This window comes from Triturus cristatus, chromosome 6 (assembly GCF_964204655.1).
Source record: "Triturus cristatus chromosome 6, aTriCri1.1, whole genome shotgun sequence".
Classification (NCBI taxonomy): Eukaryota; Metazoa; Chordata; class Amphibia; order Caudata; family Salamandridae; genus Triturus; species Triturus cristatus.
In genome coordinates, this window is record NC_140589.1 from 860,952,851 (window position 1) to 860,980,436 (window position 27,586).

General features: G+C 41.8%; 1 protein-coding gene across 1 annotated transcript in view; it reads right to left on the reverse strand.

Annotated features, from left to right (window-relative positions):
* Positions 1-27,586, reverse strand: part of LOC146817971 (chitin synthase chs-2-like) — a 504,051-nt gene that overhangs the window by 335,423 nt on the left and 141,042 nt on the right. The window contains exon 4 of the mRNA XM_085609725.1: positions 1,183-2,252. Coding sequence (XP_085465851.1) covers positions 1,183-2,252 — 1,070 coding nt within the window. The remainder of the gene's footprint in view (positions 1-1,182; positions 2,253-27,586) is intronic.

Consider the following 27,586-nt stretch of genomic DNA (forward strand, 5'->3'; position numbering starts at 1 on the left):
TGTAAATGCAAAGCATGTAAAAAGTCACCATTAGAAAAACATGTCAAGTAAAAACGTCTAGATAAAATGGAGATGCTAGCACAGGCCCTGCTGAACCTTACATCAATAGGACGAACCTGATATTCAAGAATGTGGCAGAGGAATTTCCTGTACTGCACCCCTGGCTTGATTGTCTGTTACTTAAATGAAGCCAAAAGACCATGTTACCACCTGAGAGTTGGCTTGTGTGCCGCCAGAATTTCCGTACCATTTTTACTTAATCATATTTATTGACAATAGCAATGATTGACTATACAATGGATATTTAACCTTACCTATAACACAGCCAATGTTTGAAGAGTGTTTATTAAAGGAGCACTATTCCAAGATGGTCGTTAACGTGCATGCTTGCATAAGCATGAATTGTATTAGGAAGTATTAGGGAAGAGGTAGGGGAAGCAAAAAGAGTGTGGGCAGAAGACAAGCACACACAAAATTTTAAATAAGAGTGACATAGGGACCCAAAAGAGGTCACATGGATAAGGAGGACAAGAACAAGGAAGCAAAGAAAGAAATAAGCTCTGATCTAATCAGATCACTGTGACCGAAATGCATCTGGGCTGGGAGGAAAGCCATCAAATCAAGATCAAGCAACTGAGATAGACAACAAAGCCATCCAAACTTGTGCATGGTGCTGCTGACCCAAAGTCTAATATCAGTGTACGTTGTATGTTAGGATCCATATGTCTGCCAACAGATAGCTAATGCTACCCATAACCAAGAACTAAAAAGGATAATGTTAGACATGGGAGAGACAAACTTAAGATCAAGCATTCAAAATAACTATGGCCAATTTTTAAATAGATGAGAACATTTGTTCATGGCTGACATTACCTCTTGTGCTGTCAACATAATAGAATAATTCAGAAACAAAAAAACCTAAGGTTATGAAGTCTACTAAGCCTCAGATTTGGAAGGTCCCTTTTTGTCATGGACCGCTACTCTGTGCTCTTTATCATCATATCATTAGTAATCATAAAGTGAGTAGAACTTGTGAAAATAATATTTTGTTTGTAAATTTCTTCTATTTTGCATAGTTTTTAGTTTTTGTTTGAATTTAATTAGAAAATAAGAAAGGTAACATGCACTTGTGTACTTCTAATAGAACACGCTTTCATTTTTTCAATAATTTTGTAGACTTACCATGTGTCTTCTCCAGGGTCCATCCATTCGAAGTGTTGCACTTTAATATTTAAGAGCATGGATTGATCGATGAAAGCTGCCTCATAGAGACGTCTGACAAAAAGTGTGGTTGTCCTTTCGATCCTCTGGAGTTGCAAACTCCAGATATTGAATGTGGAAAGCACCAATCCTACCCACCAGCATAATCCAGAAACAGCAAGCAAGGCAAATCCTGAAATGTACTGGTCTCCTACAACTGTAGTATTGCAGATGTTGTGGCTGATCTCTAAAAGAAGCTGCTGAGCTTTGGAAGAGTCCTTATCTGGACACACCCTGAGATGATGGCAAAACATTGGAAGGTTGAAAGTGTCAATATCACCAGATCTCTTCTCTGCATCTTTGTATTGGAACGCAAAAAACGCCATAAATGTCAACATCACAGTCAGGGTATTGCATACCATGGGGAAGGCAAACCCACATTTGAAGGCATGCATTTTACATGCTACAACACCAAACCAGTGACAGAAAGCTGAAGACACAGCTTGGATTGCAAAAAGGCTCATCGCCAAGTTCACCTCATCCCATGATGCACTTGTTGATGTCGACCAATTTTCACCCATGATGGGCACGCTGCTTCCAACTACAACCCCAGTGACAATGATCCGGACCACACTGCCGCACATGTATACTGCATTTCTTGATTCACCCAGATTTTTCTTGAGGAACTTCAAGTGCCCATTCTGAATAAACGTCGTGAAGTTTTCCCACCAGTTAATGGATGCAAAGCATACCGCAACAGCAGCAATGAAAATGTATATATTGATCTGAGAACTGTCTATGCTGCTCCCCAAAAAAGCAATGCAATATCCTACCCCAAACAGTACAAAACCCAGAGTGGTGCGAAGGATAGAGAGAACAGGAAGTACCATCTTCAACTCAGGCTTCCTAATGTGTTGCACCATTTGCAGAAATGAGGGAATGAAGCAGGCACTGTTGAGAATCATTATATTGCTTAGTATGTTGAAATGAGGCATGGCCACAATAGTGAGAACAGCAGTGCCGAATGCAACGATGGCTTCTAATAGGCAAACCTAAATCAAAAAAAGGGGTAGGAATGGGTTAGAAATACAACATAAGAACAAACCAATACACTACAAAATGTTACACCAGAAAACTACACACTATAGATGGCCTATAACTTAAGGAGTTTCAAATGTTGGGGGTGATTCACAATATTCCCCAGGACTGTGCATGAATTTATGTGAATCATTCTTTTTCAAGCATACTGCTTCACATCTGCATGTATTGTTGTCAGCAGACAACACCTCAAGGACCTCTACTATCTCATTAGCCACAAATGTGCCTTCTTCAGCGTCTTCACACACACCTATAAAGCACTAACCAATCAAGGCCCAGCACAACTCAACAGCTACATACAGTTCCAATTACTGATCAGACGCCTCCGCGTGACCAGCCTTCTCCTCACCCATGTGCTCTGCATCCGCTGAGCCAGACCTTGGAGCATACTTTCTTCTACATGGTCCCCAAAGCTTGGAACTATCTCCCCTTCCACATCAGATCCACCAGCTCAATCCTAGAATTCTGCAAGAAACTGAAACTTGAAACCCAGCTCTTTCAATAGGCTTCAGTCAGGGCTGCACTACTCTTCTCAGGTGCCAGAACACCCTCCCGGGTTATTTGAGAGCAACACAAATATATATAACAGAACAGTAGCAAGTACCTAAGAGGAAGATTAAACAAACATTCCACTGGTGTAAGTAATACAGGAATGCACCTTAACACATTAAACATTATTTTTCTTTATGCAAGTAGAACATTCCTAAAATAAAGATAATTGTCCAGAGGCTGAATTTTAGAATTTATGTCTAGAAAACCTGGACTCAAATCCCAACATCACTACTTGACCAAATTGTGTAATCCTAAGTACATCTGTTTACTTCCCAGTGGTTCTTTTTCATTGACTGAAACTTTTTAATATACACTGGAAAATCTCATTCAGAGTTTATTTAATAATCCTCAGCTTTGGAAGTTCCTGGCACAGTGGCAATGTGACTTCCTGCTTGTCATTTCATCATTCTGACTGAAGCGGTATGTTTACCTGCACATGAGATTTGTGTCTTCAGTCCCTGACAGGTGTTCTACATTTTGCCTGTTATTCACCAACAGATAATTAGACAATAACATTTGAGTATCTACCATACTTATGATCAGGCAATGACACAAGTAGAGGTTGGTGGCAAAGTGGATTACAGGTTTTTGTGCATTCACCCTAGAGGTGTCTTTTTTTTCAATCTCACACTCTGTCAATCTATGTATTCTGTCATCCCTGGCCCTTGATTAACCTTGTTTGCATTTAGTGTGTTTGATTTATGCTGGGGTACTTGAGAGATTGGGTTCATTTAGTTGGGGTCTCTCATTTGTATGGAGCTCATAAAGTTGTAGGGTGTTCAACTTAGTAGTAGTTTAGAGATAGCAAGGGCAACTTTATCCTGATCTCACTTCTGTACCTTTCCTTTGCTTCTTACAAATAAAACCATTGTAAAGCCAATTGCATATGCCTGATTTAAAATCACATCCGCTTGAATTTGGCAGGAAGGATTTTTTGTGTTCCTCGGGCAAGTAAGTTCCCGCTGTCTAATCAATGGACTAAGAGAAACATCTACTGAATAAAAAGTATGAAAAAACACATGTAGATAAAGAGGATGGGTTGGCTGCCCACCTCCAAATCCTGTATGCTTCTTGCCAAGATATAAGAATGCATTAATAACATGCATTGGGCCAAAAAAGGCATCAACCTAACTATTGTAGAAAAATCTATAAGATATTAGTTATGACAAAAGAGGACACGTTACAGGAGTAGCTCGATGACAAGAAAACATTTCTAGTATATCATTGGTCATTGCTGTATTGTCATGGGGACATAGAACAGTGCCTGTACTATGGTTAGCAAAACATCTACACTGCCCTGTTGTCAGTGTATTCTCAAAACATGGTTTTAGTTCGGCCCTTACTATTATCACTGCCAGAAGCAGAAGGACTAGTATAAACCCTGAATATGTGCAGAGACTGAACCTGTTTGGAAAACAAGAATTTAATTCCTAAAGATTATGAACCTCCATAAGAACCATCAGAGGAAGAGGAAAATAATTTTTCAGGCATCATCATTACTATTCGTACAGAAATAGCATCCGATGAAGCAGAAACATACACAATGGATGGTGTAAAAACTGAAAAAAGACTACTTCAGCTAAACAAAGCTCCATGTATTCTTTTGTGTTCAAACATTTCTGTGTACACATTGACAACATGGACTAGTGTGTTTAGTGTGCACAGCACACATACATGATTAAGGAAACAGTTATTTTGGAATGGGAATAAGCCAATAAACTACAACTAATTCAAACACTTTATCATGAACACTGTCATGTGTAAATTGACACTGCCACATCCTGTGAGAATTTGATGACATTTGTGGCACCTCAATCTGGAGATCACATTTTTGGCTCTCACCAATAAATGGACTGCAATGCTTCTGTATCTACTGTGGTAAAAGAGAGGCACAGCACTATGTAAGGGATACAGGTGATTTGAAATAATGACCAATTGCTCCAGTGGTGATACAAAATTAAAAATGTGGTGTGATAGACTTAGCTAAATTGTGTTTTAATATTTTGGCGATCAGGTATATGCTGCATTTCTAGGCATTGTACTCGTGCAGCCTAAATAGTATGCAAGGGTAATCTCTGTTTAACATGCACAAGCTTTCATTTGTTTGGTTCTTCTGAGACCCTCCACACCCCATTTTCCTCAGTTTCTCAAACTGTGTTCTTCTCATGCAAGAGGTGTTTTAGTGGAAAAATCTAGATATTCATTCTGACCATGACCATGTCCAATGTCAAAGTGGAAATGGCGTAGGTAGGTGTATTCAACTTCCAGGCACCTACAGACTATATTTTCTCTTGTTTAAGACTGATTCCAGCAAAAAGGGATGTTGTGGGCAGATAGGTCATTCCCATATTTACAATATATACAATATAGGGTAGGTTACACTTTTGAGAAAGGTGATGTAGGTCCTGATGAAAGCTCAGGGATATTGTTACATGCTAGAACGAGCAGAGACATGTAAGCCTTTTAACAAAAGATGAGGAAGTATCATAAAGAGTACTGTTCACACCACTCTCTTTAGTTGATTTTAACATTGACTAAGTTAAGATCCAACTTTAATTAAGTTTCAACTACTACAATGATAGCCTGTTTGCTGGCTGTTGCTGGACACGGCCGTGGTGCAGCCTGAAACTTCCAGGAATCATTAGTCAAAAGGAGGAGGGACCAAAAATTGGCTTTCCTCACATTTTTTGCTCCCTGTGCTATAAAGTGCCTGGCTACTAACCCTGGGCATAGGACTACGCTACACTTGCGTAGTTTGCGTACTTTGTGCAACTACGCGCTACGCAATTTGCACATAGCACAGTGCAAAAATGTGTAGCGTAGCGGGCATTTTTTGCTTGCTCGCGGTCCTCAATGTCAAGTTGGCGACCGCAAGCGAGCAAAATGACATCCTGGCGAGACTTTTTCCTCGTTCGCGATCAGCAACATCAAGTTGCCGATCGCGAGAGTGGAAAATAAACCTCCCGGCAAGATTCATAGTGCGGAGAGGTCAGGTTTCTCATTGCGAGTTGTCGCGTATGGTTGCGACCGCTCGCGATGAGAAACTACCAGTCTGTGTTGAGAAAACTGCCGCTCGAGTACAAATCTACTCGAGCGGAAGAAAACGACCGCTTGCACTGTGCAAGATGCCGTTTGCAATGATTGCACAGTGCGGACAAGCATCCGGCACTGTGCAATCAGTGCAAACAGCATGTTCCCTACTGCACTACGCAGCTCGTGTAGCTACGCGTAGCTCGCGTAGCTCGAAGTGCACTTCGCGTAGCATAGCGCTACTACGCAAACTATGCCCAGGGTTACTTGCTGCATACCGCAGCACGGAGCGCTTTGCCTGTTGCGGGCTTGGTATTGTTGGTAACAACGAAAACAGTGGGGAGTCAAAGTCCCAGGAAGCATTGGCCCAAAGGAGGAGGGGCCAATAATCGGAATTTCATGCATTTCTCGCTGCCTGTGCTATAAAGAGCATTGCTACGTCCTGCGGCCCAGGATGTGCCCAGGCCAAGGGCAGGCCCTTCCATGCCTATCAGAGCCCGAAGGAGGCTGGGCTGGGCCATTTCACCTGGCCCCATGTGAAAGGTACAGTTATCCTCACTTTTCCTTTTTTCATTGAGGGCCGGTCTTGCTGTATATTGATTTATGCCATCCTTGAGCACATTTAAGCTGGAACTCAGGGAGGCTGGGCAAGGCCTTTGTTTTCTACTTTAACTTTACCATCTTCGTTCCATAACAAGAGGTATTGTGCTCATTCATCTAGACTGTTTCCATGCCAACACTGATTTTTTACTGCACCAACTTTTGAATGCTTGTTAGCATTATCGTACAAACTGCATCTATTGCATTTTAGTGTGTCTTTTCTCTCTCATTTTTCTTCGACTCTGACCCAATTGTGGGTTTTGTGTATGTAAGTAATGTCCAAATAAAAGTTAGATCTAAATAAGGAGGGTGCAACTGCAATAAAAACAAAAAAAAGCACCCTGGATGGGCATATTGAAAAGGCAGTGGAGCACTAGACAAAGAAATGTTGTTTGATGAGAGACTTGCCTTCTACGGCATCCACGGTAACTTTGCCACATGTAGGTGGTTTCCCAACTGCTTCCCCAATTGCCATTCCTGCAGCAGGCTTGCAGCAGGGGGTTCAGATGAAATTTGTGCCTCTGATGGCAACACACGGTTCACCAAGCTTGCCTCATTACCCCGCTCTAAATTGAAATGCAGTCTACCGCGAGCACAAGCTGCTAGTTTTTCTGCAGTCACTGGGTCCTCCACACCTGGAGTTAACATCAGTTTTAAAGAGGCCATTGGGGGTATCCTGGCTCAGCTTAACAAAGAGGTGGCTGGTATTCTTGACTCTAAGTTGCTAGGGCTGTATGATTGTTTGCAGTGTATCGAGGTGAAACTTGGCAAATTAGATGTGAGGGTGGCTAAGGGACCTGAAGGAGGATGTAGCTTGACTACAGGGGCTGGGTTCCCAAGTACCAGTTGAGAGCCATGGCCTCAATAGGAGGGCAAAGGGAGGGGGAAACTATGTACCAGTGTGACTGCTGGAGGTTTTGCCCCTCATGCTCAGAATGACCATCACCCATCTGAATTTGTGATAGATGGCCCATATTTTGGGGGCCCTAATACTCTGAGCATTGCCCGTCAACCCCCCACCCAGGTGGGGACAGCACACAAAAGTGTTTCCCGCTGTGATTTACCACATGCAGCATGTCCTTATGTCATTATCTGGGCAGATGTTCCGGTGTTGCCCCCTGAAGCCAATGAGTCTGTTGTAGAATTAATTAACAAGACTACCAACTGGGTCCATGGGAACATTAGGTGGAGAGATAACATCCTCTAGGAGGTTCTCATGGCAAGAAGAGTGAGATGTGTTGACAAGCAATAAAGGAAATCTAGCAATGCCCATGTGATTAAGATCCCTTTTTGAAACTTTGCTAGGCTAGGCTAGTTAGCAAAATGGGCTGCGAGGAGTGGGTTCATTTTATTTGCAATTATGATACTTTCTTCTAGGAGACTTGGAAAACCAAAATCATTAGTCTAGATGGGTAATGCCCCTATTTTGTCCCTGCAGTTCCATTAGCGTTGGGCAGAGCCGGGGCAGGACCAATGGCATGGACTAAAGTTGCCCTGGACTGCAAAATCAGCATTGTCCCTTCTGATCGCAATTTATTTCAAGCACTTTTATTCATGTGGCCCAATGGTTTAAATGCTGTTTTTAATAATTTATATAATGGGTATTTTGATTGTGATAAGTCAGCCAATTTTGACGAGTTATATAAGTTGAACCTGCTTATTTGTGCAAAGGCTGTGAAATTATCTTAGGGGGGGATTTCGATGCCGAACTGGGGACGACACAGATGGAAGATTAATGAAATATGTGCGAACATCAGTTCAAGACATGATGTTCATCACAGGGACCAGAGAGGACATGTCATCCTCCAACTGTGTAAGTCATTTGATTATGCCAATGCGAATGAAGCTTTTGATCCTAATTATAATGTTAAGGCCAATTTTGAGAGGGACAGGTATTCTACAATTATTGATTGTATCTTTGTTGCACATGATTTGTTGGCCAGGGTATCTAGGGCAGCTATTTTCACCAGTCAGTGCCTATAGTGACCATAATCCCCTAAGCTTTGAGTTATGTCTACCAGGGAAGAAGGAGGGCATTATGAGTGTGGCAACTAAATCCATAATAGTTAAGACCCAAGGATTGCACCAGGCCTGGAGAAATGTTGATATGAATATCATTTATGGCCAAATTATGTTTGAACTATCTACCCCTGGTGATCAAATACCTTACCAACTCTTACAGCTATAGTGAGAGGGCCAACCTATTTGTTCAACTTTAGCGGTAAGTGGTATGCTTATGAAACCCAGCAAGCCAGGTTTTCTGAAGGCTAACTGATTTGATCAGCACTGCAAATAGGCATCAGTATTGTTACATGAGGCCCTCAGAGGTCACTCAGGGAATTATGTAAAATACAAAGATGCAGAGTAGAGTATAACGCCATATTATGGAATAGCAGTGTTAAGTCTAACTCTCTTATCACTACCATCAGCCCTGAAGCCTGGGTATACCACTTGAATATGGGCTAAGTGACTCCAACGAGTATGGAGAAGCGGAGGTGGCCTTTTCACCAGCTGTGGGATTCACCCATGTCAAAATAATGGAGGCAATCAATAAGGGCCCTCTAACAAGGCTCCGAGCATAGATGGCATTCTATGGACATGTATAAAATGTCACCGGTTCTGTGGGCCCCCATTTTATGTAATGGTTTTCATGCTGTCTGCAAAGTGGGACTCCCACAAACATGTGCCAATTTTTTAAGAACGGTAACCCTCAATCCCAAGGCTGTTATCTGCCAATATCCTCACTTGATTCAGCTATAAAGCTGGCAGGTAGAGCTGTTCTAGCGCGCCTCCTCGCCTGGGTTAAGGCAACAGACATGCTGTTGGAGGTTCAGTATGGGTTCTACAAGGGGCTTGGCATGATAGAGCAATGCCTACATTTTCACCTGTTGGTCAGCAAGTTTACTGTCACAAGGCAGGGTGCCATCTTCCTGGCCTTCATGGATCTCTCCTGTGCCTTCAACAGCCTGGTCAGGTTAAAATTATAGGAAATCTTAGATGACCTAGGAGTGGAGGGCGACGTGGCCCACTTCTTGACAGCATTTCATTATGACTTGCCAGCATCAGTAAGGTTTGGCCCATTGAGTGAATAAACAGACACTTTCACCTGTTTGATGCTTGCTATGGCCAATAGCTGACGCAAGCACTACCTCCCTGGTGCGGCGCACATCAATGGCTAACACCAGTGAGGGCCCCCTTTAATACTACAGTGCAAAGCACTGGAGGTTTCCTTATTTTCCCCCGGTGGAGACGCTGAAGGCTTTTTGCATCTCTTCCCCCCCTGCGGTCCACCTGTGACGACAGCATGCCGCAAGGAGCTCTGATGTCACAATTTTCCCTACCAAAGCCAATACAGCCAGAGGTAAGGTCTCTCTGGTGGGAAAAAACAGACCAAAAACGGCCTCCCCAGCTTTCTGGGAGGCCTAGCTTGAAAAGGGAAGTCTCTCCTTTCAAACAAAGCCTTTCTGAAAGGGTTTCCTGTATGTGGATTGCAGCAGCGCTGTGATCTATGGGCAGGAAACCCCACTAGACACTAGGGATTTAATGGGTGGTCGGTCTTTGTGGGAATGCCCCCCCAAGAGCATATATTTTAAAAAGAAAGCATTTGCTTTGCCCGGGTGGGGGGGCACGATCACCCCATAAATAAATAAAAATAGCAAATTTTTTAAAATGGCAACGAAATAGACAGTGGGTCAGTCCAGGGGGCAACTATGAAAATAGAGAGAGAATGTAAGATCTGTCTTTCTCTCTATATATATATATATATTCACTGAAAAAACCATAAGGTTTCAGGAGCGTTATAGTTAGCTGGACATTTCCCTCGTACAAAACCTTAGAAATTCCCCTGTTATAGTTAATTCAGCTAACTATAACTCGCGCCCCCGCAATGCACTGCTGATGACGTCACATATTACATCACTCATGACATGGTCAGTGACATCACTGATGACATCACTGATGACATCTCAAATGACATCACTGATGACATCACTGATGATATCATCCAGTGAATGTGTGTTTTTCTGTAAAGTTTAAATATGTTTTATATATTTATAGTGAAAGGCCTGTGGAAGAATGAGTGGATGTACAAGTGTGTGAATGGATGATTTTCTAGGTGTGTAACTGACTCTATAAGTGAGTCATTAAATGTATATTACTGCAGACTAGTGACTAAACTGTGTGAATGTCTGTATGTGTCTGTGTGTAGGTGTATAAGTGGCTGCATGGTTTTGTGAATAGCTATATGAGTGTCTACATGGGTTATTTATTGGTTGTCTGAGTATCTGTATGGGTGCCTGAGTGTTTGTGTGGGTAGAGTGTGTGTGACTCTATGCATAGATGTGCGAGTGGGTGATTCTATGGGTGCATGGTTTTAAGAGTGCATCTGTGATGGACTGTATGGTTGGGTGAGTGTATGTATGGGTGTGTTATGGATTGAATGTATATCTCAGTGGTACATGTGTGACTAACTACATATGTGAAAGGCAGTATATATGTGTGTAAGAGTATATAAGTGGGTATATGTGAGTGTGTGTGATTGTGAGAGTGGCTGTAATTGAGTGTGTGCTTGTATCAATGATTGTATAAGAGCGTAAGAATGTGGTACTATTTTTATGATTAAGTGAACTTGAGTGTGTTTAACTGTATAGGTGAGTAAATTGGACTGTGTTTAATTACTTGCATGACAGACTAGGTGTGTCAGTACCTCAATGGATGATTGGCGGTGTGTGAGTGTCTATATAGGTGTATAAATGCATATGATAGTCTTGTACGGAGTGACTGTAAGTATGAGTGACTGTACAGGTGAGTGAGTGGAGGTGTATGTAGACCTAAGAGTTAATGAGTGGGTATGTAGTTATTGGTATTGGAGTATCTATGGTTTTCAAAATGGCCGTCTGAAATTTTGAATCGGTGTATCAAAGGTTATATTAGGGTGTGAGAAGATGCACTAATTTATCACACGGATGATGTCATCAGTGATGTCATCAGTGATGTCATTTGAGATGTCATCAGTGATGTCATCAGTGATGTCACTGACCATGTCATGAGTGATGTAATATGTGACGTCATCAGCAGTGCATTGCGGGGGCGCGAGTTATAGTTAGCTGAACTAACTATAACAGGGGAATTTCTAGGGTTTTGTACGAGGGAAATGTCCAGCTAACTATAACACCCCTGAAACCTATGGTTTTTTCAGTGAATTTCTAAGGTTTTTTAAATGCCAATTCCTAACTATAACGCCCCTGAAACCTTTGGTTTTTTTCAGTGAATTTCAAAGGTTTTTTAAATGCCAATTCCTAACTATAACGTGCATGAAACCTATGTTTTTTTCAGTGAATTTCAAAGGTTTTTTAAATGCTAATTGCTATCTTTAACTTATCTCTGAAGATATCATGTTTAATTATTTTGATTGGATTTCTATATTTTTCAAATTCAGTGTGTCAATTTCATTAAATATGTTTTTTTTAAAATACTTTTTTATCACCATTTTTAAACTTATTTTTTCAATTAATTCTTTTAAAAATTAAAATATATTATTTGAATTTAATGGGTTTTTCAAACATATTTTTTTATATTTTTCAAAATATTTTTTAACTATATGTTCAAAACTTTATTTTATATATTTTTTCCCATGTTTTTTGGATCCGCGCACCCTATGCGCACCGTTCTCGATCCCTACGCGACAGCATCCGCGCATGTTATGCGTTGGATATGTGTTTAGTGCGCGATTACAATGCGACTGGTATGCGACTCCCAGTCTATACGTGACACGTTCCATGTACGTAACGCGACGTTTACGCGCTTCCGCGATGCATCATATGCGTCTATGACGCGGTAGGTGTGCGGATCCCGCGAAATATTTAACATTTAAAAAAAATATATATATGTATTTCATGTGAATATTAATTGAAGACAAACTCCAAACTAGTCTTAAAACTAATATATTTTTACATTTAATCCTAGAATTTTTTTTATTCAATTTCGCCATTCCGCGCTGGGTGCGTGCTGCGTATGCGCAGGGTGCGCGGATCCCATGTGACCTGCAAAAAAAGAGATTTGATTGGTTCATTACACTTCCTGTTCTAACTATTGAAAGACCCCACCCAATTCAATCATTCTTCTTTGACCTTCTTTGGAGGAGCATCTCTTTGCAGAGAAGAAGATTTTTTAGACTAAGTTTACACTTAGCTCTAACTTTTTTCATCTAAAAATGGCTTCAGGGCAGCACGCATCACCTCATCTCCTCATTCATCTGAGGATGAATTTTTGGTGGAGGCACCACCCAAAGAACGTTTTTCTTCAGCGGTGTGGACATTTTTTACTTTTCCCGAGGGGCAGAATAAGACCAATGCCACCTTGGTCACGTGCAAGATTTGCAAAAGAGTGCTGTCGCGAGGGGATCCTAACAAGAAATATTATTGCGGCACGGCAAGTATGATGAAGCACCTGAGGACCCTTCATCCGAACAATCTTGCACGACAAGAGTGCCGACAGATGAGAAACACTCCTGCTCCTGCACCTTCCACCTCATCGCAGCCGAGCACTTCAAGAGTGCATCCATCATCCCAAAACTTGGACATCCGTCCTCAATTTCAATATTTAAAAGTGCTCTGCACTAAGTGCAATGCAACTTTGTGCTACTGTGAGCAGTCGATCGATCTGATCTGCTGCCGGCAAGAAAGTCACAAATTTCTTATTTTTGTTATTTTTATTTTCTTTTTGTTCCCTGAAGTTCATTGTTTGGTTCCTCCTGCTTTGTTTTTTGTTTTTTTCCAGAAAAAACAAAAAAATCACAAAATTGTTTGAAAACCCCCCAAAAAATTATAAAAGAAGAAAGAAGAAAAAAAAAAGTTCTTGTAAGAACTAACTTTCCTGGTTTAAAAAAAAGAGCTAAATTTCTTTGTTAGTGTGTGAAAGTTTAGATGAATGTATGTGTAGTACGTAATTGAGTGAATGAATGCATTAGTAGCATATGGTGAATGTATAAGTGCAGAACTATGAGGAAGTGCTGCAGCATCACACAGCAACCTCTTTAACTACAGTGTGCTGTAGTACTTCCGAAGCATAGGGATGCAACATATGTACATAAATATGTTGCAAATCTATGCTTCTCTCTGCACGGCTGCTTAAACTGCAGCCATGTGGTGACACAGGCACCCTTGCACCATAGTGCAAGGATATCTGTGCCATGTGCTGTTTGTTTTTCTGCAGGAAGACACACCTTCCTGCTCAAAAACAATGAGAAAATGTTTTTATCTCCTTCAATGTATGCTGAACATTTTAGCATGTATTGAAGATATAAAAATGTGGAGAAATAAAAATAATTTTCCTTATTGTACTTTCCTACATCAATTTTAGAATGGTGTAGCATTCACATACATATCGAGATTTCTGATTTCTGATAAATCTAGAGATATATCTTGTTCTATGAGTGTTCAGTGCAATCATGCACAACACCACTTATAGAACACCCTTTCAACGCAAAGTGGTGTGTATGATGAGGTTGTATTTACATGGAGTAGAAAAAGTACACAGAGTGCCTTTTTCTCTCTTTGTAAATATAAACGAGTGTCTTGCGCAATACCTATGTTACAAAAAGTGACATATTTCCGGTTTTAAAATTCCTTGCGAATGATAGAAGGTAAGCACAGAGTTTTGTCTGCAAAGATGCTCAAAGAAGAATGATTGAAATGATTGCGGTCCTTCAATAGGTACAATGGGAAATATTATGAACCCCTCAAATCTCTTTTTTTGCAGGTCACATGATATCTGATTTATCAGATTTCAAAACTACATAGGTATAAACAGAGTCTTTTTAGAAACGTGTTTCAACTTTGTAGCTTCTTGCAGACCTCCTTATTCTGGATATTGAGACTTAGTTAAACTTACCTTCACAGTAATAGGAATAAAAAATGGTATACATTTTTTTCAGATTTTCATTGCAATCTAAATTCATATAAATTGCTTATTTTAAAATTTGGATCTGTGACAGAAAAGGAAAAAAAATTATAACATGTAATAATAAATTTTTTACAACACAGCATAATTTCCACAAAGTAATTTGTTTGCCTTTTTTGCTGTTCTCAGAATATAATAAATTTCACTACAAATAGTGATTTCAATCGTACTCATCACTTAACAGCGGGCAAAAAAAAAAATCAAAAAGATTGTTAAAAAAAAAACAACATGCTATTCTCAACAAAATACCACAAGATACAAATCACAGATATATAGACTGCTTACAGCTAACAACATTTTATAAGTTTAACTTACAAAAACTGTAAATGTTGTCGCTTTAAAATATTCACAGAATCTAAGGATGAATTTTTGGAGGACACACCACGCCCACAACGTTTTCCTTCAGTGGTGTGGAAATTTTTTACTTTTCCCGAGGGGCAAACAAAGATCAATGCCACCTTGGTCACGTGCAAGATTTGCAAAAGAGTTCTGTTGCAAGGGGATCCTAATAAGAAATACTCGTACGGCACGGCAAGTATGATGAAACACCGAAGGAGCCTTCATCCAAACAATCTTGCACGAGAAGAGTGCAAACAGATGAGAAACACTCCTGTTCTGTATCTGTAAAAAAGAATCACAAATAAATGTATATTAATAACTTACAAATTTATACTATTCCATTACTGTACAAACACATTTTATATAAAAACTGACTAAGAAACTATAGCCCTGAACCCCAAGTGTGACGTTTGTTAAAACACTACATGCATAGTGCATACTACTTTGAAGCACTTCATGTCCTAAAGCCTACCTCACTAAAAGACTACATGCTAACTGACTGAATGATTATAGTACTATAAGGAGACACACTGGGTGAGTAACAGGGTGTTTGCTAGAAGTGTATGAATACTGACTGGGGAATTGAAGGTGTGAAAGACAACTGTGTAGGTGGTTAGAGACCTGCATGCATAGTGAATAGGCGTTTGAAGCAGTCTATGTCATAAGGCCTGGCTCACTGCATGAATACTTGGGTACTGACTGAATGATTAGAGTACAGCAAGGAGAGTGCCTGGGTGAATTTATAAGTGGTAGGCTTTAGGCGCAGGGAATGGATTAGTACTTGGTACTGAATGGGTTACTAGAGGAGTGCAAAGGGAGTGACAGGATGTTTGCTGGACTGTATGGATACTGACTAGGGAATTGAAGGTGTGAAAGACAAGTGTCTAGGTGGTTAGAAGACTGCATGCATAGTGGATAGGGGTTTGAAGCAGTCCATGTGCTAAGCCCTGGCTCAGTGCATGAATACTTAGGCACTGACTGAATGATTAGAGTACTGCAAAGAGAGTGTCTTGGTGAATTTATAAGTGTTTGTGTTTTGGCACAGTGAATGGATTAGTACATGGTGCTGAATGGGTCACTAGAGGACTGCAAAGGGAATGACAGGGTGTTTCTTGAAAGTGTATAGATACTGACTAGGGAATTGAAGGTGTGAAAGACAAGTGTATAGTATGTTAGAAGACTGCATGCATACTGCATAGACATTTGAAGCAGTCTATGTGGTAATGTATGGTTCACAACATAAGTACTTAGAAACTGACTAAATCATCAGACTACTGCTAGGACAGTGCCTGGGTAAAACTTTTGAATTTTCAGTTCTGGCACAGTGAAGCGAATAGTACATGGTACTGCACCTTAGTGTCAAACCCTGACTCATTTTATCAATGCATAAGCAAAGACTAGCTTCTAATGCTACTAAAACTTGACAACATGACCGGTTTTAAAAGAGTTATCTGTCAGAAAATACACAATGTTACCCAATCCTTCTCTCACAGTGGTTCCCAAATGCACACACACTCACAGTGTGATTCTAGACAAGCACCACTATCCCTAGGAGTTTACCAAAACTCATTCACTACAGTGAAAGTGGTAAGGAAACTGCACACAATCTACATATTTCAGGACTGCACTTTAGTGTAAATGCCTGACTCATTTAATCAAAGCATAAGCCATAACTGTCTTCTAATGCTACTAAAACTTGACAACATGACAGGTTTTAAAACAGTTATCTGTCAGCAAATACACGATGTTACCAAATGCTTCTCTCACAGTGGTTCCCAAATGCACACAGACTCACAGTGTGATTCTAGACAAGCACCACTATCCCTAGGAATTTACCAAAACTCATTCACTACAGGAGAAGTGGTAAGGGAAGTGCACACAGTCTACACATTTCAGGACTGCACTTTTGTGTCAAAGCCTGAATCATTTAATCAAAGCATAAGCAAAAACTGCCTTCTAATGCTACTAAAACTTGACAACAAGACAGGTTTTAAAACAGTTATCTGTCAGCAAATACACGATGTTACCAAATACTTCTCTCACAGTGGTTCCCAAATGCACACAGACTCACAGTGTGATTCTAGACAAGCAACACTATCCCTAGCAGCTTACCAAAACTCATTCACTACTGTGCAAGGGGTAAGGAGACTACACACAATCTACATATTAAAGTACAGCACATTAGTGTCAAAGCATGACTTATTATATCAATGCATAACCAAAGACTGGCTTCTAATACTACTAAAACTTGACAACATGACAGGTTTTAAAACAGTTATCTGTCAGCAAATACACAATGTTACCAAATGCTTCTCTCACAGTGGTTCCCAAATGCACACAGACTCACTGTGTGATTCTAGACAACAACCATTATCCCTAGGAGTTTACCAAAACTCATTCACTACTGTGGAAGTGGTAAGAGAACTTCACACAATGTACATATTTCAGGACTGCACTTTTGTGTCAAACCCTGACTCATTTTATCAATGCATAACCAAAGACTGGCTTCTAATGCTACTAAAACTTGACAACATGACAGGTTTTAAAACAGTTATCTGTCAGCAAATACACGATGTTACCAAATGCTTCTCTCACAGTGGTTCCCAAATGCACACAGACTCACAGTGTGATTCTAGACAAACAACACTATCCCTTGCACTATACCTAAACACATTTCTTCATCTAGAAGGAGTACTACATTTTTTGTATAGAAACATAACTCATTTCACAAATTCATAAACAATGACTGGTTTCTAATTCTACCAAAATATAAAAACAGCACAGTTATCGGTCTGCAAACACATGAAAAACACAAATGCTTATCGCAGAATGGTTTCTACATGCACACACACTGTCAATAAGATTGTAGAGAAAAAAAGTACTGCCTACACTTTAACAGGAGAAATACATTAGTCTGATTAAAATCAAAATAGTCTACATACATCCCCTCACAATTAAATAACTCACCTTTTTGTAGATTAAGAAGTATATCAGTCACACACCAGATTTTCTTTTACAGAATCTCTGCACTGTGCACCTCTCAGCAAAAACAAAGAATGGAAAAGTTTCCCTTTCATTTTCCACACATATACATGTAAACATCAAATCACAATCCTTCACACATAAATTCAAAAGCAAACACACATTTCTATTGGTTAAACATTTCAACCCTTTCCAAATGAAATACATTTCAACCCTTCCCCCAATCTGCCTACTGCCTGTTACCATAGAAACAGGTCATGGAACACTGCACTGAGCACACAGGTCACAAGTTCAGCACACAATGTTGCTAAACAAGACAGCAAGTGTGCTTGACTTTTCAACATATCAGCTTATCATATATAATGTTCCTTACAAACTGTTGTTGTTAACCAATAAGAATCATGCCTTTAACAAACAGAAATATACACCCTACCTTTCAGTGTAGAAAGTTGTAATACAACCAATGATTTCTTGTCTTTTTTAAAAAACAATTTCCTTGGATCCGCACACCCAACGCGAGAGAATCCGTGCACCCACCGCGATAGGATGCACGCACCCTGCGCTCATTTCGCCTTTAAAAGGGTGTCCTTCTGGGACCCCCTAAGCACCTCTAGAGGCTCAGAGTATTTCCACTCTGCCCCCTTTATATGTTTTACACACTTATTCCCCTTCCTTCTTCAGCCTCGCTTCTACCAAGGCAGAAAATGTCAGCCAACAGTTCCTGGTTTCGAATGTAGACAGACACTCGGTAGCCAATTAGCATTCAGCGCGCGATCGGGAGGCTGCGCGCTCAGTTTGGGGAGGGTGCGCTTACGGTGCGGGTAGGGTCCGCGGATCCTCCCCGGCCATAGATATATATGTACTTTTAACTCTAATTTTCTCAGGAACTACTGAACGGATCCACACCATTTATGCAAAAGGCACAAGTCTGAACTGAGGACTACCTCTTTGCCAAATTTGGTGTCATTCCATTCAGCGGTTCAGGCTGTACCTGCAACAACAGATCCTATGGGAAATTGCATGGGGAAAACGCGTTTTGGGACCCCCCTTTTTTCTCGGCCCCCGATTGACAAATCACCACGAGATTTTCAGGGTAGGAGCGGAGTGGAGCTGGCCAAAAGTTTGAAAAATTTCGCGAGGATTCATCAACCGGCGCCAGACTTATTGGGAATAGAATGTTGCAGATTTCCTATGGAAAATAGGTCCTAACTATAACTATCTACTGGTGACCGCCAGTAGATAATATATATATAAAGAGAGAGAGAGAGAAAGAGAGAGAGAGAGGGAGAGTCTCTCTTTTTGTGTAGTGTATATATATATATATATAGTAATATGTATATATATATATCTACACATATATGTGTAGAGAGAACATCACATATATATCTATGTATATATATATATATATATACACTGAAAAAACCCATAGATTTCAGGGACGTTATAGTTAGTTGGACATTCGACTCATATGAAACCAGAGAAATTTGCCCGTTATAGTTAGCTGAGCTAACTATAACTCGCGCGCCCGCAATGCACTGGTGATGATGTCACATATTACATCACTCATGACATGGTCATTGACATCACTGATGACATCTCAAATGACATCACTGATGACATCATCCAGTGAATGTGTATTTCTGTAAAGTTTAAATATTTTTCATATATATCTATGCCAAGGTGTATTGAAGAAAGAGTGGATATACAAGTAGCTGAATGGATTATTTAGTAGGTGCGTGACTGACTGTATAAGTGAGTGATTGAACATGTGTTACTGAATGTATGGGTTAGTGACTAAACTGTGTCAAAGTCTGTATTAGTGTCTCATTTGGTGTATATGCAGCTGCATGGGTTGGTGAGTAGCTACATTTGTGTCTATATGGGTTATTGATTTGTTGTATTAGTTTATGTATGGGTGCCTGAGTGTCTGTATGGGTGGGTGGGGGTGTGTGTGACTCTGTGCATACATGTCTGAGTGGGTGATTCATTGGTTGTATGGATTAAAAAGTGCATCTGGCAAGGGCTGTATGGGTGAGTTAGTGCGTGTATGGGTGTGTTGGTGAGTGAATGAATGTCTCACTGGTATATATGTAACTACATATGTTTTAAGGCAGTATATGTGAGTGTTGGAGTATATACATGACTATACGTGAGAGTAAGTTTTTTGAAGAGTGGGTGTATAAAAGAGTGCCTGCTTGTATCAGTGATTGTATAAGACAGTAAGTATGTGTTAGTATCTGCATACATAAGTGATGTGGTGTGTGTATAAATAACGCAGTTGGTGTGTATAACTGTATACATGAGTAAATGGCTATGTGATTGATTCTTTGCATGACTGACTTGGTGTGTGAGTAACTCTATGGATGAGTTGCGGACTGTGACTGTATGTATAGGTGTATAAGTGCATATTATAGTACTGTATTGATGAGTAACTGCATGTATAAGTGAGTGGATGTGAGTGTAGACCTAGGAAATAGTGGGTGGTATATAGTATCTGGCATTGTTGTGTGTATGGTTTCAAAAATAGTAGTCTGTATTTTAGAGTGTGTGTATCAAAGTTTATATTAGGCCATCAGTATGCGCATCAGATTATCACGTGGATGAAGTCATCAATGATGTCATCAGTGATGTCATTTGAGATGCCATCAGTGATGTCAACAATGATGTCACTGACCATGTCATGAGTGATGTAATATGTGATGTCATCACCAGTGCATTGCGGGCGCGCGAGTTATAGTTAGCTCAACTAACTATAACGGGCAAATTTCTCTGGTTTTATATGAGTCAACTGTCCAACTAACTATAACGTCCCCGAAACCTATGGTTTTTTCAGTGAATTTCTAAGGTTTTTTAAATGCTAATTCTTAACTATAATGTCTGTAAAACCTATGGTTTTTTCAGTGAATTTCAAAGGTTTTTTAAATGTTAATTTCATATTTTCATATTTCTAAAACCTATATTTTTTCTATTTTTTTTGTAATATTTTGGAACTCTATTATCCTTTTTTTTTATATTTGAAAAAGTATGTAATTCTTTATATCTTTAAAAAAAAGTATGTATATATATATATTTGATTTTTTTAGAAAACTAGACTCCCGTACCGGTAGTGTACCAAGCTCCATCACCACGCGAATCCTATCTGCCATATTGCGAAACTCGTTAAGGATGCGCATTTCGTATCCAACGGCTTCGTAGCACCGTGTCCCGCCTAACATCATATACGTATAAGGTCGCACCAGCTCCTAGTTTAGTATGCGACGGCTGCGCAGTACCAATACGTGCGTTACGTCATCTACGTATAGGGTCGTACCGGCTGTGCATTCCGTATGCGACGAGTGCACGCTGCCAGGCCCTGTGTTACATCATAGACATATGGTATCGCGCCGGGTACGTCATGCCCTCATTTATTTTTTTTATGTCTCAAAACTATATCTAAATAAGTTTAAAGTGTATATGAGAGCAAGCGATAATCTAAAATATTTTCCACATTTATATATTTCTAACTGTAATAAACTTATATTATGGTAAATATATTTTCTCAAAATCACGTCGGGTGCGGCCTTCTTGCACGCTCGGTGCGCGATTGCTATGTGACCTGAAAAAAAAGCTTTTGATTGGTTCATAACATTTCCCATTGTAACAGTTGGAGGACCCCACCCATTTTAGTCATTCTCTCTATACCGTTTGATTAGAGACACCTCTTCTGCTTACAGAGCTTTATTGAAAACTTTTTTGCTGTGTATACATATCTTAAAGTACACACAACATGCAACCATCATCTTGATCAATAATCATGCTTTGTATAGTAGCCTTCCACGTGTGATAGCTATGCATCTGAAATGTTACATCAAAAAACAAATGTGTGTTACACGATGCCCCTGGTGTGTGTGTGCGCGTGCATTATTGTGCTGCCTTTCGGCCTGGGTATTGGTGGCTTAAAGGGGTATGATCAGCCACGGGCAGATTGCACATCCTAGATCACATGTGACAAACAGTAAAGAGTAATTTGTAGATTTGTGTTGCAGTATGCTCTGTTGTCAGGCTTTACTAGTATAGTAGTGTGTCCTATGTGAGACATTCAGATTCACGTTTGATATGCATTGCTTGACTGTAATGAGCGTTATCACTGTGTATGACGTAGCCTCATTGCTGATCCTCCATCCATCTGAGCACATTCACATGTGTGCACTTTGCGATAGCAACACTTTCAATAATACCGCACACCATTGACATGCGTGTCTGCGCATATTCACAAGCTTGACAATGACATGTGATGTTCAATCAATCAATCAATCATGAAATTTGTAAAGCGCACTACATACCCGTAAGGGTTTCAAGGCGCTGGGGGTGGAGGGGGGAGGGTGCTGCTGCTGCTGGTCGAAGAGCCAGGTCTTGAGTTGTCTCCTGAAGGTCAGCAGGTCTTTGGTTTGTCGTAGGTAGAGGGGGAGGGTGTTCCAGGTCCTGGCGGCACGGTGGGAGAAGGACCTGCCTCCGGAGGTTGTTCTACGGATGTGCGGGACCGTGGCTAGGGCGTGGTCAGCAGAGCGGAGTTTCCTGTAGGGAACGTAGAAGGAGAGTCGATTGTTGAGATAGGCTGGACCGGTCTTGTGGAGTGCCTTGTGTGGGTGGATCAGGAGCTTGAAGGAGATTCTCCTGTCGATGGGGAGCCAGTGCAGGTTCCTCAGGTGGGGGGTGATGTGGTCGCGGCACAGGATGTCGAGGATCAGGCGTGCAGAGGCGTTCTGGATTCTCTGTAGTCTGCTGATGAGCTTGGACGAGGCTCCGGCGTAGAGGGCATTTCCGTAGTTGAGTCTGCTGCTGACTAGGGCCTGGGTGATTGTTTTCCTCGTGTTTGTCGGGATCCATGTGTAGATCTTGCGGAGCATGCGGAGGGTGTTGAAGCCGGTGGAGGAGACTGCGTTGACTTGTTTGGTCATGGTGAGTTTTGAGTCTAGGATGATTCCCAGGTTGTGTGCGTGGGGGCTGGGGGGGTCCCCAGTGCTGCGGGCCACCATGAGTCATCCCATGCTGAGGGGTTGGGCCCGAGGATGAGGATCTCTGTTTTGTCTGAGTTCTCTATTCAATGTTTTTGGACAGCATCTCATTAGCGATAGTTGCCACCCTCCCGGTACATGCTATATTAATGTAAATTGCGGATTGTGCGATGTCAAAACTGCAACAGGGACACACACATAAGTACACTTCCTGGCCAGGCAGGAACTGAACAACGCCCAGGTCCCCGGAATAATTATTCATACCCCTATGCTGGCCTGGCGTACACAAGCCCAGCCCACTTTGCATACGTATAAATAGGATAACGACAACACCACATGTCCCAGTTCTTCCACACTGCGTCAGGTGATATGGCCGCATCCACCTCGTATATCACAATGCGCAATAAAAAAAAGGGACCCATGAGGTGTACATCATCCTGGTAATCAAAACTACATCTGAATTGTGAACCCTGCTGGCCGTGTTGTTTGGACACACACCAATGACAGCAGGTGAGCAGTGGGGCCTGGGTGCACAGGGGCTGCAATTGAGCACGTTGTGGCAGGAGGGATGGGGTGCATCAGCCTGGGTGCACAGGTGTAAACAAGCAATGTTGCCGTACGTAATGATGTGATCACTGACCTCATTCAGTCACATCTCTGTCTCATTTTAAGGACCTGCTGGACTGTACTGTAGGCCTGAGCCAGCGGGCAGCGCTGCCCTACAGACACGTGGCGTTGACTTTTGGGGCACTTGTGAGCTGACTACTAAGTGTATATGCACACAGGCTTTCGCCGCTGCATTGCACACGCACATTACGCTTCTAGCATGCGCTCTGTTCCTTTGTATGTGAACGTTAGCATAACATATTATTATTTACCCTTGTCTATTCTCGTGCACTCCAACTCCTCTTTGCACACAATTACCACTAACAGTTGGTAGATCGTACTTCTAGAAGGAAGGATGCACTCAACTGGTGTTCTCTCTTAAGCTTGAAATAAACCTTCATTTACCTTAAGACGTTTCCACCATTATATTATTTCTCCCTTTTCAGACACTGAGTTAGTTGAACGAAAAAGCACGCAGCAGGTGCTCAACCGGTGCTGATGCTCTGGCCTTTCTGATGCCTTCCATCGTGGTATCAAGACACTGTCCCAGACCGGAGACCTGCTGTGCCAACCTGAGAGGCACCCCAGAGTCGGAGCTCGCACTGGCACGTTGTTGGACACATCGGTTGTGGCAGGTGAGCAGCAAAGCCTCGGTGCGCAGGAGCTGCATTTGAGCACAGTGTGGGGGAAGGGCCTGGGGTCCAGCAGCCTGAGTGCACAGGTGCAGGCAAGCGATGTTGCCGTAGATAATAATATAATCTCTGGCGTCATTCATATCTCTGTTTCATTTTAAAGGCTTGCTGGACCGCACTGTTTATCGTGGACCCCAGCATCCCAGACACACGGGTGACAGGAGGTGAACAGTGAGGGCTGGGTACAGTAGGCCGACACTCTGTCTCCTCCTCCCTCTCTTCTTTTGACTCTCCCTCCCCTTCTCCCTTCACCCACTCGCTCTCTGTCCCATTCTCACTTTCTTCCTTTCATTCTGACTACCTTTCTTTTTCTCTTGGACATGGCACACATACTTATGTTTCTTTTTTCTCTTACAGGTTTTGTACGCTGCTTCCGGAGGAGTACCACCCACTTCTTTCATGTTTTACTGTTGTTTGTTCGAATAAAGTTACGTTTCCATTTATTTGTGTTGTTTTAATAAAAGTTATTTTTTTTACCAATAAATAAGTGAGTGTATGGGCCTTCTTTTTCTGACAACACTTATCTGTAGTTTATTGTGAAAATCGACGGTTGATAGGAGGTTATGAGGGAAAACATTTGTAATTTTGCGTTGCACCTACCAAATATAAACCAACAGACTATTACATAAAAGAAGCCTGGGTAATTCTACAACGGCAAGGGTTCTACGAGTGTATCACTTTATAACACCATGAGTACTGCCCGTGTGATTACGGAACCAACAAAGCACTGCCTAGGGCCACCGAGGCTTCAAGGACTGGCGAGGCCCCCCCTACATATTTAAGTAAAGCCCCGGAGGTTGACGATCCTGGAGGTCTTGAGTTGGCCTCGAAGCCCCCCCGAACAATTCGTAAACAATACCCAGGGAGGTGTCGATCCCCTACTCTGTGAAACGTCTCTGTGCCCTCCCGTGCCTAATTTACAAGGACCTGCTGAACTGTACTGTAGGCCTGAGCCAGCGGGCAGCGCTACCCTACAGACACGTGGCGTTGACTTTTGGGGCACTTGTGAGCTGACTACTAAGTGTATATGCACACAGGCTTGCGCCACTGCATTGCACACGCACATTATGCTTCTAGCATGCGCTCTGTTCCTTTGTATGTGAACGTTGGCATAACATATTATTGTTTACCCTTGTCTATTCTCGTGCACTCCAACTCCTCTTTGAACCACAATTACAACTAACAGTTGGTAGATCGTACTTCTAGAAGGAAGGATGCACTCAACTGGTGATCTCTATTAAGCTTGAAATAAACCTTCATTTACCCTAAGACGTTTCCACCATTATATTATTTCTCCCTTTTCAGACACTGAGTTAGTTGCACGAAAAAGCACGCAGCAGGTGCTCAACCGGTGCTGATGCTCTGGCCTTTCTGATGCCTTCCATCGTGGTATCAAGACACTGTCCCAGACCGGAGACCTGCTGTGCCAATCTGAGAGGCACCCCGGAGTCGGAGCTCGCACTGGCACGTTGTTGGACACATCGGTTGTGGCAGGTGAGCAGCGAAGCCTCGGTGCGCAGGAGCTGCATTTGAGCACAGTGTGGGGGAAGGGCCTGGGGTCCAGCAGCCTGAGTGCACAGGTGCAGGCAAGCGATGTTGCCATAGATAATAATATAATCTCTGGCGTCATTCATATCTCTGTTTCATTTTAAAGGCTTGCTGGACCGCACTGTTTCTCGTGGACCCCAGCATCCCAGACACACGGGTGACAGGAGGAGAACAGTGAGGGCTGGGTACAGTAGGCTGACACTCTGTCTCCTCCTCCCTCTCTTCTTTTGACTCTCCCTCCCCTTCACCCTTCCACCCACTCGCTCTCTGTCCCATTCTCACTTTCTTCCTTTCATTCTGACTACCTTTCTTTTTCTCTTGGACATGGCACACATACTTATGTTTCTTTTTTCTCTTGCAGGTTTTGTACGCTGCTTCCTGAGGAATCCCACCCACTTCTTTCATGTTTTACTGTTGTTTGTTCGTATAAAGTTACATTTCCATTTATTTGTGTTGTTTTAATAAAAGTTATTTTTTTTACCAATAAATAAGTGAGTGTATGGGCCTTCTATTTCTGACAACACTTATCTGTAGTTTATTGTGAAAATCGACGGTTGATAGGAGGTTATGAGGGAAAACATTTGTAATTTTGCGGTGCACCTACCAAATATAAACCAACAGACTATTACATAAATGAAGCCTGGGTAATTCTACAACGGCAAGGGTTGTATGAGTGTATCACTTTATAACACCATGAGTACTGCCCGTGTGATTACAGAACCAATAGGGCACTGCCTAGGGCCACCGAGGCTTCAAGGACTGGCGAGGCCCCCCTACATATTTAAGTAAAGCCCCGGAGGTTGACGATCCTGGAGGTCTTGAGTTGGCCTCGAAGCCCCCCCGAACAATTCGTAAACAATACCCAGGGAGGTGTCGATCCCCTACTCTGTGACACGTCTCTGTGCCCTCCCGCGCCTAATTTACAAGTCAGATTAAGGTCCCCAGTGCTGCAGAGACCCCGCAATATAATAATAGGATTGGCCCCGGAACATTACCCACCAGTGGTCTCATTTAAATGAACAGGTGAGACCCTGCTTCATTTTTTTTCTCCATTTTTACCATCCAGATCCGCTTAATTGAAGCGAAATGAGGTTTTTCTCCTCTCGCTTCAACGAAGCAAACAAGAATTTACTATCACAGGGTGGAAGCAATGCTCCCGCCCTGTTATAGCAAACATAGATGTCCCGCGGATACACACCCCGGGACATTGTATGACCTGCGCCTGGGAGGTGGCGCTCCATAGGGCCATGATGCATTGGTTAATGCATAACTACAGAATTAGTATAAACGCATACTAACACTACTTGCACATATGTAGTATAGCAACCAGAGTGTAGTGAAGAGGCAGAGGAAGCCCAAAATCAAAAAATATAAATCCTACCAGAGGTAGGATCACATAGTTCGATGAGCCGATGACCCTGGGATGAGTAGAAACAGCTTTATCAAGAAAACAGGTCTTCAGCAGAACGCAAGCCAGCTCAAAATCTTGGTGAGTGCTGCCTTCTTTTTACCTTCTCCCTCTCGTCGCCAAATTTATGTAGTGAAGAGGAAGACAGCAGTGGATCCGATAAGTGGATTTATTGCAGGAAAAGAAGACAGCTTAAACAGCCATCAACAGGACCGACAGCAAGGCAACCGTCTTCTCCAGCACTGTGTACAAACTGCCCAAGATTCCCCTCATGACAGCCCTACATTCTAACATTACATACTTACATTATAGTAGCATTACATACTAACATTCTATTATGACTTACATTAAAATACTGTACAGAGCACATGACTTTACAGCAATGAGCTCATGGTTTCATCCATGAGTTTTGAGACCGTTAAGGGTGAGTAGTTCGCTTCCCACTCCCTGTATTGTATAAACACAAACTAAGACTACTTCCACAGGTATGCTACAGTGCCCATAGCACATCACTTTAAAGCAATGAGCTCACGGTTTAATCCCTGAGTCTTCAGACCAGTAGGGGTGAGTAGTTTGCT